This window comes from Schistocerca gregaria, chromosome 7 (genome assembly GCF_023897955.1).
Source record: "Schistocerca gregaria isolate iqSchGreg1 chromosome 7, iqSchGreg1.2, whole genome shotgun sequence".
Taxonomy (NCBI): Eukaryota; Metazoa; Arthropoda; class Insecta; order Orthoptera; family Acrididae; genus Schistocerca; species Schistocerca gregaria.
This window is the reverse complement of record NC_064926.1, coordinates 88,086,715-88,101,692: the sequence shown is the minus strand read 5'-3', so window position 1 is coordinate 88,101,692 and position 14,978 is coordinate 88,086,715. Positions and strand designations below refer to the sequence as shown.

Here is a 14,978-nt window from a genome sequence, read left to right as displayed (position 1 = left end):
GGAATGCGTTTCCAGATCGTCATTTTTTACCAGCTGTTTGCTTGGAAAGTGGTGATAATTTTCTAGAGAAATCCAGTTCTACGAGCGCTAGAAGGCATCTTCTTCGGAAGACATTACAAGTGATGACGAGTGTACGCCTGCGACACCCACAAAGAAGAAATTTAAGAAGAGTCTGACCCCCGGTTTGACCCCTTCAAAACTCACACAATGTGCTTGCTATTCAAGGCAGAGGAAAAGCAACGCATGCCACTGTTATCACTAGCGGTCCTTATAGGCAACAAATCGTAGCTAAAAGGACGCGACCTCGAGAAATCGACAATCTGCTGATGCTTTGAAATGCTTATATTCACATCAGGCGGGAATTAAAATTCAGACAATATGGCGGCTCCTAGTTCTAATTGTGACGTAAAACTGACGCTGCAATCGTATTGGCCACGCTCCTGTGCACGAGGCAAAAATTTCGCATGCCAGATTCTTCATTTCGCGCTTTGCAATGTAGTGGAATTCCTCCCTGTAACGTCACCAGCTATCCGCCCACATACATTGTCACGTTCCGTGAAAGGTTGACTAGGTAATGTTTGGCAAAACATACGGTCCTTACCCTCTCTTATCGGCGATCTCATCCCTGTCACATTTCGGTACCTCCCCCCTTCCTTCCCACTCCGTTCTCTCTCTCTCTCTCTCTCTCTCTCTCCCTCCCTCCCTCTACGTCTGTTTCTTTTCACATGACCCTCCCAACTGTCATGCGCTATAGTTCATGCGCCTCTAATAAAAAGTTTAGTACCACACCTGACGGAAATCGAACCCTCCATAGTGTTTTCAGAGGTGAGTAAATATTTGTGGCATGCAAATAAATACCGGGTCTGGCGCTAAAAATCCGATTTCGATATAATCAATAAAATGTCTATAGCAGTTTTAGAGAAGCAGCATAAAAGTTGGGGATCGCAACACAACTACACAGTTGTATGTCATATACTATATATGTTTTTATTTTTCAGCAATAGCTTTAAGAGTAAAGTAATACAAAATTTGAAGAAAATAGAACGTTTCGTGTGCAATGGCTTTAATATAAATAAAAATACACTGGCGAATTTTATATTTTTTTCAGTAATTCTTTCTTGCGCAAGAGTCACTGTGAATGGTGGTGCGCATGTAGATTCAGAGATGAGCCTAACTAAATCTTTCGGAACTTCACACACAGTGATCCTCTTTCGTTTCTCAATGCGAGCAGAATCACGATCGCAAGATATAAAAGAGTGTCTTATCTGTAAGGTGAGTAGATAATTTCACGCAAAAAGTTAGTCCTAACCTCGTAATCAGAACGATGATTTTTGTCGATACGAAATTCGTTTCCATTATAAATTAAACACATTAAAATAGAAATAAAATGACGCAATTCAGAGACTTAACTGGACTCCTACAGATATGATTTTTTTCTACGCAGACTAAAGCGGCGAGTGAAAATTCGTACTGAGGCAAGGCATCGAACCCGGGGTCTCCTGCATACTAGGCGGGTGCATTAGCCATCTCAGCACAGTGGTTCAGACAGCTGCACGCACTACCCTCGCATGCCTCCCTCATCGATCCGAGTTCTCACTGCCGCCCCAGACTACTTTAAATTCCAAGTTAGACACGAATAGAATTTATTTCATTTGTATAATCAGGGTGTATACGTGGACAAGGAAAAAATTCCCGGATTTCCGGGTTAAAAATACACTTTCTCCCTGGTGTCTCAGGTGAAAATGCACTTTTTCCGTGTTAAGTGGCAGTATACTCTTCCTTGGCACTGTAAAACTCATCAATCCTTTGAATGTTTATGGTTTTATTCACCGACGTAGAATTCCTCGACACTTTAGAAAACGAAATTGGGCGGGGCGGGGGGACAGGTTTTGAAAGACGTTTGATGTGCAGCAGGATGTACGCTGCATATTTTCCAATTACGAAGGTATAAATTTGAATTTCGCCAAACAACGCATGTCACTTTCCGAAGCATTGAAATCGTGTTAATGTGGGATTTTGTAGGCCAGTCATAGCTCGTGTCACGTGATCTCGCCAGCTGATAACAGCATAGGACACGTGATATGTCAGCCAATGGCAAGATCACTCTTAAGTAGCACGAACGCACAAATAAGAAAAGTTAATGGTTTAAATTAATATACGTAGCATTCATATATAATATTGGTCCTGAAGATTAATAAGCTGGAAGAAAAGTTAAGCTTCCACATATAATGTTGATCTTTTTTGCACGTGTTACACTTTAAGATACATCACACAAATGTGCCAGTAAAATTTTTAATAACGACATAAATGTCTGATCTTCCTGGCTCGAAATTCTTCTAAGTCGTCGTCCTCAAAGAGTTGATTTTTAAATCAGTCAAACCCCTTGTGATTTAAGAAATTCATAGTACATTCTCGCACATAGTTCCTGTGCAAAAGGAAATTTGCTTTGAATGTAACACTTTTCAAACCACCATTCGCAATATTTTCCCGCGACCTGTCAGAAATAGTTTCGTTTCAGCAGCTGCAAGAGAGCGCAAAATAAGAGGCGTCACCGCGCTTGCGCAGCAACGATGACGCAGGAAGCCCACATACAGGTTGGTACGTGTAAAACATTAAAAGACCTTACATTATGTCATAAAAGAAACAAGACATCAGATGATACTTCTAAAGCGTCGGAATTACGCGATGCATAAATCGGCTGAAAATGCACACACGTATGTAAATTTACTTGGAGTACCAGTACCGTATTATCTTATGTTTGGTTCGTTATTATGGCATAATGCCATAGGTGCACTTGAAATGCAGCAAACAGTTGAAACTACCCAATAGTGTGAAATTAAATACTTAGTTTCAAATAAATTGACTGCCACAGCAGAAAAGATTAATGAAAGCCAAATCTCTTCAGCAAACCGGCAAAAATAACTTCATTGTTCCGCAAGGCGATTAATGCTGTCAGAAAGGTGGAAATAATATCTGCAACTAACAACATATTTTGGCCTTCCGTAATTATACGAACGTATTTTAATTCATTTGATAGCTCCCGGCCACAAAAATCTTTTTTGTTATCATTTAACGTGAGAGCAACAAACGAAGAGGAAACAACATAATCACTGGACGTAAACACAGGTTACGTGGAGACGACCCACCTCCTTACCACAACTCAGACCGCTCTGTGCATCAGCCCAGATTTACTATTATTTCCGAACAGGGGCATTGTAGTCTTCCTAAAGCCTTTGACGCACTTTGCTGTCGGCAGACGCTTGTATGAGCACTGTTTTGTTTTTGTATATGGCGCATTTCCTTTGCCATTTAAGTTTTTTTATTCTTTTTTTTCTCTCGTTCATGATCTGTTTCTGCAGTATTATTCTGCAGTAGCGGGATACAGTAACATCCTTTGTTAGAGTATTGGTTCTTTCCAATGAAAATCAAAATAATTTAACTGATAACTAAAACAAAGAAAAATTCAGGAATTCTAAACAATTACCGCGTTTTTTCCCAGTTTTCTCCCGGATGAAAACATTCCCGGGTTTTTCCCGGATCTCCCGGATGTCCCGGGTTTTTCCCGGATCTCCCGGATGTCCCGGGTTGTATATACTTTGTATAAGTACCTGCACCTGGGTTGCAGGCTGGTTCCCCCCCTCCCCCCTACAGTTCGACGGTGAGGTGCTATTCCAGAACATGGAGGCCCCGGCAATTCTGTTGGCGTGTAGAGGGGAATTTAAAGTAGACTGGGACAGCAGTGAAAATTTGGATGGAGGAGGGAGGCGTGGCAGGGTGCTGCGTGCAGTTGTGCGAACCTCTGTGCCGATGTGCCTCAGTGGCTAACGCACCCGCCTATACTCCGTACGGCGAGAGACGAGCTCTGACAGTTGACGTGGCCTTGGTTCACGGGCTTCGCGCATCCACGACAGCCAATCAGATCGTGAGTTTTTGTTTACATTACGTGGCAACACCCCAGTGTTGTCGTAGCGCTGGGCGACCGCTACTTTCAGTCAGTTGCGGCACGTGCTACTTTCAGGCCCGTGTGTGTATGTGTCCGTTCTACTACTTCTGTGAGTTTCTCGCCATGTGTATGAGGGTAAAAGTGAGTATAAGTGGAAAGTGGAAAGCCTGTAGTGCATAGAATAGGACTTTTGGGCAAAGAGCCACGTTGAAATGCGAAGCACGCGAATTTGTTTACAGATTGCCTGTTTACTTCGAAAGGGAAAGGGATAATAGTGGATCTTTGATATCAATGAATAAAATGGTTTACAGAGTGGCAGAAGCATAGAACATCTCTGCAGCGACAGTGAAGAGAGTCACAAATGATAAAGAGGCTGCCAATACAGCTGCAAGCACTGTGATGCCTGGAAAGTCGAGGAAGAGATGTTCTGCGACTGAAACAGACAACTTTGATAAAAGTGCTATCAGGCAACACATATATGCATACTACAGAAGAAAGGAGTATTCAATACTTAAAAAGTTGATGGCATCACTGTCAGACAGTGGTTTGTCCACAGGCAGAATGACGAGTCTCTCCATTGTTTTGAAAAAAATTGGCTTCCGTTGGAAAAAGTTCTCAGGACAAGGGTATTAATAGGACACTGAGACACTGTAGCATGGAGACGTCGTTTCCTGCTCGAGCTGCTAGCAATGAATCAGGAAAATGTACTATGGATTGACGAAACATAGATAAACGTGCGTATGCACGTTCTGTCGCGTGGACAGACGACACGTGCCATGGAACTATGAGTGTGCCAATTGGTTTCAAAGGGCGACTAATTATAGTTCATGCTGCCTCTATGAACGGTTTTGTGCCCAGTGCTGTGATGTTTCAGTAAAAAAAAAAAAAAAAAAAAAAAAAAAAAAAACTGTCGACTACCACAAGGAGATGAATGCAGATACATTCATAGACTGGTTCGTTACTTGTTTGCTACCAAACGTCAATTCTGGTAGTGTTTTTGCAATGGACAATGCGCCATACCATTCTGTACAATTAAATAAGGCACCAACGGTTGCTGCAAGGAGAGACGAAATAATCTGCTGGTTGAAAGATAGTAAAATAGGCTCTGAATAGAATATGCGGAAAGGAGAACTTCTGGAAATAGTGAAACAATACAAGCCACAGAAGACTTATAATATCATTGATACATTAGCAGGGAACCACGGCCCCAAAGTTACACGTCTTCCACCGGACTACTGCTATTACAACGTAACAGAACTCATCTCCGCTCAAATAAAAGATGTTACGAAGCGAAACAAAACATTTAGGTTGCGAGACACAGAGAGGCTAGTAAATAAGGCTGTCACACGAATAACGCCAGAAAACTGGAAGAACGTCGTGAACCATGTGTGGAAAGAAATTGTAAGGTCAAACATAGAAGAAGGTGTAAGAGACGAATCTGTTCGTAATATTGTAATTTCTTTGTCAGACGATAAGGGCAGCAGTAGCGAAGATACCAAAGACTACACTATGTCATCAAAAGTATCCGGACATTCACAAAAACATACGTTTTCTGTATTAGGTGCATTGTGCTGCCACGTACTGCCAAGAGAGCCGAATGGGGTGCTCCGCAAAATTCAGCGGTCTGGTTATTAGGTACCGCTTGCGTCATACGTCTGTACGAAAGACTTCTACAGTACTGAACATCCCTAGGTCCACTGTTACCGACCTCGACTGCCACTTTAACGTTTATTATAAGGCTCGGAATCAATGTACATAATCTTGAAGTATTTTAATGCTACTCTTTTTGCGTGTAGGCTGAAGCAGCGAGTGAAAATTTGTACCGAGGCTGGAAATCGGACCCGGAGTCTACTTCTTCCTATTCTCCGATAGTCGAGAGAAGAGTTCTGACGGCTGGCAGCACAGTTGCCAGTATTCGACATGGACGGGCAGCGACCCAGTGGCGGGGGGAGCAGGTTGACAAACCTTCCCGTCCCATCCTTCGGCCCGCGGCAACACTCGGCTCCAGAACCTAACAATGCCGCGTCATTCATTGCAGCATTCCTGTAGGGGCAGCATTCTGCTGATCATTGTGTTCCGTGATGGAGTATTTTTTCAGATGCGGTACCAGTGTGTGTCACCTTACACAAACACGCACACAAATATTTTCTTTAATGATGGTGAAGCCATTTGACAGCAACAATTTTTATTTTATTGTTATACGGTCGAGATATCGCTCCGTATCATTCCAGCCTGATATCTTTTGACATATAAATAAGTTACTATACTTGAAAATGGCCTATGGGCGAACTGTGGACCGTTTACCAATAAAATAAAAATGTTAGCGTCAAACGGCGGCAACATCATTAAAAAATATTTACATGACTATGCTTGCAGCCAAAATAAAAATTACACACAGCAGATAGTAACAGAGAGTTAGGGTACGACTCATTATTTGAACATCGATGTCGAATCTCTGAGAGGACAGCTATCTTTAGACATCTGTAAACATATTTGTTTCCTGTTATTGTTACACTTGTGTCAGGATATATGTTATGGTCGTGGTATTTATTGCAGAATTTCGCCAATTACCCCAATCTTCCTATTCTGGCATTCGACCCGTTGTTTACTTACACAGCACATTTTTCGAGGGCGTACCTGCGACTGGATCGGGTGGCGACAGCTGGTGACGAGTCGAGGGCGCCGTTGGAGAGCGCGCCGTAGCCGGCGGGCGGGTACACGGTGACGGTGAAGTTGGCCTTGAGCGCCGGCTCGTCGAAGCAGGGGAACGCCTTGCGGGCGCTCATGGGGGCGAACTGCGTCGCCGCCAGGTACCTGCAAAGCCACTCAGCTAGAACCTGGCGACCAAAATACGGAACTGCGTCTCACATTCGGCTGAAATTGGAAACCAGTCCGTGTTTCCTTTCCCGCTACTTTCGAGATGATGAATGATAACAATAATAAATACCAACACATACTGTATATGTAAAAATGGGTCGTGAGTTCGTATATTTCACCTTGCAGCCAAAACTATTCACTGCATACCAATGGCGTTTATGGACGGGAGGGGCCTTAAGTCTCGCACTGTGCACTGTGGTGTTTTGCTCGCGGTGGGTGGAATTGGGTGGTTGTGGGTGGTATAAATTGTAACCCTGAAGTAATTAAGACTCAGAGCTGCCAATACAAACTGCGTGGCATAATGTCTGCCTACGCGATGCAGAATGATTATATGGGAAGAATGTACAATGACCCATAAAGAAACTACTGAAGCATTCAATACAACATTACAAAATCTTTGGAAAAAAACATATTAATGGGAGGAGTTTTATTGCTATCAGGGGACTTTCCGCAAACATTTCTGGTAAGTCCAAAATCAACACCGTCAAATGAAACAAAGGCAAGTTTCAAAAGATACATACTTTGGGATAAGGTTGAAAAGTTATGTTTGAAAGACAATGTACGAGCAACAACGACAGCAGATCTAAAAGCTCACATATTTATCGAAAATTTATTGAAAATTGGAAATGGTACTTACCCTCTCGAACTCTACACTGGTAACCTTATTCTAATACAAGAATTTGCACTGTTGGTAGAAGCCTCAGAACAGCTAATTAATAAAGTGTATCCGTTGATGGCAATGAACTGCTGAAATAAAGACTGGTTGTGTGAGTGAATAATTGTAACACCTCTGAATGATGTATTGTCACAAATAAATGATCGAAGACAGAAGATGATTCCAGGAGCAGAAACAACATATAAATCTATAGATACAATACAAAATGGATTAAGAACAAAGTGTCACCTTTCCAGCCGAGTTTTCAAACTCATTAAATCAGTCTGGTGTGCCACTGAATGCATTGAAAACTGGATAGCCAAGAAGAGTATTAAGGAGTATTAACTTACTCAGATTATGTAATGGCACAAGACTGTATGTCAAACAACTACTTCATAATATTATTGAAGCAATAATTTTAACTGGAAAACAAAAAGGAAAAAAAAGGTACAGCGATTCTGGGAAAAGGAAATTAGAGGATACTGCACCAGCTAAGAATACCGGTAGAGGAGAAAGATCTGATTGGAATGAAGGATGTTCAAGGGTAACTAGGGCATACACAGGGAGAATGGTAGTCATTATTGTCGCTTTAGTAGATACATCTTCATTCGCTGTTGACCTTTAACCTAATGGAAGAGGCTTTATGTGTTATAAATAACACTGATATGTTTAATTACATGTACAGTTACATATGTTAACTATACACTTTAAGTTTGGACATATGTTTGGTATACTTTATTACACGCTCAATCACAGATATTTATACTTAATTATATTCACAATTACAAGAATTCATACTGAATTACATACACAGCTACAAGCATTTAGCCATTTATTTTAAATTTTAACAACTGTTCACATTTTTTCATCGAAAAATTCTGTTATATTATAAAATGGATTTTAAGCCAGCCAGCTGTACAGTTTTCTTTGAAATAATTTAGGAGGCATAGTCCACACTGAAAGTGGTAATCTGTTAGAGATTTTTAGAGAGCTGAGTGTGGGTGAGTGGGCTCTTTTTACTGGTCTGTGTCTCGGAATATCCATTTCAATTTTTCCTCTGTGTTAGTGTGTATTTCCTCATATGAGTATCTTTGATGTGTATATATATATATATATATATATATATATATATATATATATATATATATATATATATATATATTAGTTGTAAATGTATTGATTTTTCTAAACTTCTAAACAGAGGTCGGCAGTGATCTGTTGGACTAGCGCTATCAATTTCTGTTATGACTTTTCTTTGTATCTTCAGTATATCACTTATATGTGCACAGTGATCCTGACCCATTACTAGCAGTCCATAAGAAATGTGAGACTGGTACAGTCCACAACATGTCAATCTTAAATGGCTAGGAGTAACTAAAACTCTCAGTTTCCACGTTAGGTATGTTACCCTTGATATTCTTTTGGAGATGTGACTGATGTGTTCGCTCCAGCTCAATTTGAAGTCAGTATGGAACCCTAAAAGTTTAACTGTTCTACTTTCTATACCATTAGGTTGACCTAACAGAAGATGCTGGGTTCTGCCAGGATTACACGGCAGTTTGTCAGAGGAGAACAGTTTTACTGCAGCATTTAGTTATTCCAGTGACACTTGTCATATTGATGTGTCCTGGTTAGTTGAAATTATCGTTGTGTCATCTGTGTAGCAGACCACAGACTGAGGAACATTGTGAGGCAAATAATTGATGGCAGTTACTAATAATAATGGTCTCTGCCATTTTCATTAGAGAATGTCTGTTTCTCACTGAAATGACATGTCATTAACTGTCTTCTGAAGCTGCACACGTTATTCAGTTCCATATATAATGTGGGAGGTTGTTCCAGAGTTGAATCCTTACTGCTGAAAAGGACTTTGAGGAAACACATGAACGATGCAGTAGGACAGAAAATATTTTTTTTTCTCTGATGGGAACAGGTGATTCTGCCATGTTATTCGAACAAGACCATTAAGGTCGTGGAGAGATATGGGGGACAGTTTTCGTTGGCATGACAGTACAGGAGACAGAGAACTCGAAAATCTCTGCGCTTGTCGGCAGGCAGCTAGGACAGCTGTGCATGTCATGGTGAAGTGTGATCATAGAGTCCAGCACCACAGATATAACTAACATACGCATGCATAGCCAGTTCCTCAGAAAGACTGCAGGATAAAATTTTTGTACTCAATAATTGGAAGCATTAAGGGTTTACACAAAGTTCGAACGGGAAGAGCTTTTTATAGTTCCGTATGGCATGGAGAGATGATGATACCTTCTTGTGTGTTGCAGTTGTGTGGGCAGTTCAACTTAGGTTTGCTTCTATTATTGCCCATAGACTCTCTGCTGAGGGTAAACAGAGCGGTAGACAAGTTTACTTCCACATCTCCGTAAGCTGGCTACTTGGACCCCTGGTTCCCTGCCCGAAACAGTTCAGTGGAGCATTCCTTATATCCTGTTAGGTTTCTGCACGCTCTTACGGAAACACCCTGTACACAGGCAACAAAATACAGAAGAGTTATTTAAAAAGTGGTTACCTCATTTCTACTTTCCTGAGTTCTTGCAACTGTAGTTAGCCTTTCGCTTGTTTTGTTTTACCACTGTTACCTCCAGAATTTGAAAGTGTGTAGTCCAATCAATTACACTACTGGCCATTAAATTTGCTACACCACGAAGATGACGTGCTACTGACGCGCTGTGATATGCAAATGATTAGCTTTTCAGAGCATTCACACAAGGTTAGCGCCGGTGGGCACACCTACAACGTGCTCATATTAGGAAAGTTTCCAACCGATTTTTCATACACAAACAGCATTTGACCGGCGTTGCCTGGTGAAACGTTGTTGTGATGCCTCGTGTAAGGAGGAGAAATGCTTACCATCACGTTTCCGACTTCCATAAAGGTCGGACTTAGCCTATCGTGATTGCGGTTTATCGTATCGCGACATTGCTGCTCGCATTGATCGCGATCCAATGACTGTTAGCAGAATATGAAATTGGTAGATTCAGGAGGGTAATACGGAACGCCGTGCAGGATCCCAACGGCCTCGTGTCACTAGCAGTCGAGATGACAGGCATCTTATCCGCATGACTGTAACGGATTGTGCAGCCACGTTTCGATCCCTGAGTCAACAGATGGGACGTTTGCAAGACAACAACCATATGTACGAACAGTGCGACGACGTTTGCAGCAGCATGGAGTATTAGCTCGGAGACCACGGGTTCGGTTACCCTTGACGCTGCATCACAGACAGGAGCACCTGTGATGGTGCGCTCAACGACGAACCTGGGTGCACGAATGGCAAAACACATTTTTTCTGTTGAATCCAGGTTCTGTTTACAGCATCATGATGGTCGCATCCGTGTTTGTCGACATCGCGGTGAACGCACAATGGAAGGTGTATTCGTCATCCCCATACAGGCGTACCATCCGGCGTGATGTTATGGGGTGCCATTGGTAACACATCTCGGTCACCTCTTGTTCGCATTGACGGCACTTTGAACAGTGGACGTTACATTTCAGATGTGTTACGACCCGTGGCTCAACCCTTCATTCGATCCCTGAGGAAACTGACATTTCAGCAGGATAATGCACGACCTCATGTTGCAGTACGGGCCGTTCTGGATACAGAAAATATTCGACTGCTGCCCTGGTCAGTACATTCTCCAGATCTCTCACCAACTGAAAACGACTGGTCAATGGTGGCCGAGCAACTGGCTCGTCACAATAGTCTTGATGAACTGTGGTATCGTGTTGAAGCTGCATGGGCAGCTGTACCTGTACACGGCATTCAAGCTGTGTTTGACTCAATGCCCAGGCGTATCAAGGCCGTTAATAAGGCCAGAGGTGGTTATTCTGGGTACAGATTTCTCAGGATCTATGCACCCAAACTGCATGACAATGTAATCACATGCCAGTTCTAATATAATATATTTGTCCAATGAACACCCGTTTATCATCTGCATTTCTTCTTGGTGTAGCAATTGTAATGGCCAGTAGTGTAGACACTTGAAACAACAAAAATTGATAAGAAATGAATGGAGGAGGGTGAGTGAGGTAGTGCCAAAAGTCTATGGCTTAGGGATCCGCCGTATGTGTATCCGGGCCTGAAGATACACGGGTTGGACAAAAATATGGGCCGCCCGGAGTGGCCAAGGGGGTTCTAGGCGCTTCAGTCTGGAACCGCGCGACCGCTACCGTCGCAGGTTCGTATCCTGCCTGGGGCATGAATGTTTGTGATGTCCTTAGGTTAGTTAGGTTTAAGTAATTCTAAGTTATAGGGGACTGATGACCTCAGATGTTAAGTCCCATAGTGCTCAGAGCCATTTGAACCAAAAATATGGAATTACTGCGAGAAATGTGTGCTTAAACATAAATGCAGAATCTAACCGAGCACACCGTTTGCACTGTCACGTTTGACACGTCGTAAGTGCCAGTCGTGGACGCAACAGTGTTCCGTGTAGCTTTGAGTGTATCGTGTGGGACCTAAGTGAATTCAGACGTGCCCAAATTGCTGTTGCTCGTGTGAAGGGTGCTTCCATAACCACAGGAGCCAGAGTGTTAGGTATTTGTAGAGGCATCCCGGCAACTAAATCACAATGCGGAAGAAAATGTGAGAATGCAGGATGGTCGGAGAAGAGTGTCACAAGTTGCGACATCATCGCTGGTGCTGATTCCGCATTTAACATTTGACGATGCCACTATGGCTGCAGCACATTTGGACTTTGTTTTTATCAAGCAGATCTGATGATGGTCATTAAAGACCGAAACCGGTAATCTGTTAACAAAAACGTTTGTGACCACAGACATAAGGTAAAGGGAACTTATGACAGGAGAGTGTTACAGCCGCGAACGACCGGCGAGCGGTGCGTGGCGGAAAATGGAGGTGCAAAGCCGCCAGGCGGGGGTGCGGCTGCAGGTATTGCCAACAACGGACAGACGGGACAGGGGAACGAGTAGGGGACTACAGACACTACGATCGACCAGAACACAACACGAGGCGAGAGAGCAAGAACTGAGGTGACAGACACGGCGAAGCAACAATAACACAGGAACACTCCCAACAATGGCAGCATGCATCTCAATACAGAGAACCGGAACGCAGTATGGCCGAGATGCACACGCGAACTACGGCGAGTACCAGACTGCCGGGGTAGCGCCGCGCGGCCGCCTAAAATACCTGACAGCGTCAACACCATCGGCCGCGGACTCTGCTTGGCATGGAGAGCAACGTAACGCTAGCGACAGCCCCGGGCGGTGCCCAAGTCCCGCCCATTCACCCCCTCCACACAAATCCATATCCTAAGCTCCGCGCATGGTCTGCCGCATGTTCCAACTTCAAAGTTGCTCATATCACAAATATGCCAGTCATAACAAGGGAGAAAAGCAGTAGTTATAGTTCAATTCTTTTATCTTGGCAGTTCGCGCATGCCCGCCAAGACGCGGGAGATTGCTGCATTGCCAGTTGCACGCGCCACTAGAAGCAGCGCCATAGTATAGTATAGTTCGCAAACTTATGTTTGCGCGCAGTTTATGAAGTAAAGCAACCACGGCCGCATTAACCCTTTTGCTGCTACAGAGACGTGCTCCCTGCATTCCACGCTGTGCGCGATTTTGTCATCACTGCACTGCTCGCCTGAGCAGACACATGGTGTCCCGACTGCTTTGACAGACTTTATCATTCGATTTCACAAAAACTATTTGGCCCGAAAATTTGATTTTTAAGCCTCTTCTTGACTGATACGTTCCTTCGATAAATGACTTAATGTTCAACGCAATTATTGTGCAGCATTAAATGTAGTAAACCATTGCACGAAATTTTGAAGAGTCCACAGCGTATACTTTCCGTATGGCCGGTTTTAGTTGCCACTCGAAACTTCAGAAAATTACATTCAAACGAATTAAATTCATCAAGTAAGACACTTTGATATTGTTTTTAAATAAAAAAATCTGATGCACCAAACAAGGTTTGATGTCAGAATGTTTTGCTTAGCAGCCACAGACCTTCACCATTACCCTAACGCAGCTCGTCGTTCAACAGTACACTGTTGGTATGACTATGAATTACTCACGTTTTATCGAATTAGAATAGGAAATAAACGATTACCACTGTTCTTTATTGCGAAAAAGCGGTTTGTGAGAATGAATTTCCTTGATATGGCCTGACTTAGGACGCTTATTGCTTGTTTGGTTTAATTAGTTAGTAGAATATGAAGCAATTGGTATAAAGAATGCTTTTCCAAACTTTCTTTTATACAAAGTCTGCTATCAAGACATTGCTTTTGTTCAATTACTTTATTTATGACTGAACGTTTCTAAACTGAAGACACTCGTCCGTGCTCTGCACTGCAGTTGAGCTCCGGCAACGTCGTTCTCTGTTCATTAGCTGACTGTGTTTTGTGACGTCAGATGCGCAGAACGAACCTAAACTCGGCCGCTGTCGTAAATGACGCGCACTTTAGTACGAAATACAGTTTTTCCGGTACCATTGTGAAAAGAATAAGAAATATGGTCATTGAATATGTGAGCTGAAAAATCATCAATAAGAATGAAAAATAAAAATGGTATCCACACTGTCTTTTTATTTCATGAGCTTTCATATGCACTGTATCAAAAAATCTGATATTTGTTAACTGCACGTCACATTGCTTAGTGTAAAAAATTCTGTTGGGAAATATTAATTGGTAGTATCGCCAAGGATGCTGCCCATTATCTCGATGGTCTAAAGTCAATTTTGTGCATAAACAAGGCAAAGTCAACGTCTTTGTTTGTTTCTGATTACCTCATTTAGGCTAAAGAATATAAGAGTGGGATAATGTAGAAATGTGTAATGCAGGCAGTCAGATATTTATACAGTGACATTCTTCATTAATATTTGCCTGTGTAATGGGTAAATTTGTACTTGTGAACTCTTATGACTGCTTGCTTATAGCAGACACGAGGGTTACTGTGAGTTCTTCTTCAGTGTTTGAGAGCTTTAGAGGTGCCTATTGTTAAATATATGTACATAATTTCGTCAGTGTCATTCCAACACATGTTATGGTACTTTAATGTCTGTTAGATATCAGTTTTGACAGCAGTTGGCCACAACAGTCAAGATTAGGTACCTTGTGTATGATAACTTTATTGAGAGTGCATATCTATGTTTCATTTTGACAGTATTACACAAACTCCTAAGAAGTACTAACAGCACAACACTGCTAGTATGAACAACCACGGTAAAACAAAAAACGACGAACAAAAACACGACAGCGACGAGAACTACCAAAGATCATATTGATGCGCTCTTGGTTGGTGTGGTGGGGGTAGCTGTGGAGGGGGGTAAAGAGGCGGGGCTTGTGCAAATGTTCAGGGCTGTCGCTAACGTTTCCTCGGAGAGCGGCGCGGCGGAGAACAGAGGCCCCTAGTGGGTATCCAGGTCTGTACCCTCTGCCGCGTATTCAACTTCCGCGTCTTCCGACAGAAAGAGGATTGTAATGATAACTAAGATGACGATAGCCCGCCTGATTAGCC

The 14,978-nt window shown here is 42.6% G+C and overlaps 1 protein-coding gene across 2 annotated transcripts in view; it reads right to left on the bottom strand.

Annotated features, from left to right (window-relative positions):
- Positions 1 to 14,978, bottom strand: part of LOC126281584 (aminopeptidase N-like) — a 330,257-nt gene that overhangs the window by 265,363 nt on the left and 49,916 nt on the right. For both annotated transcript variants that reach the window (XM_049980666.1, XM_049980667.1), the window contains exon 4: positions 6,581 to 6,757. In XM_049980666.1, the coding sequence (XP_049836623.1) occupies positions 6,581 to 6,757 (177 nt within the window). The remainder of the gene's footprint in view (positions 1 to 6,580; positions 6,758 to 14,978) is intronic.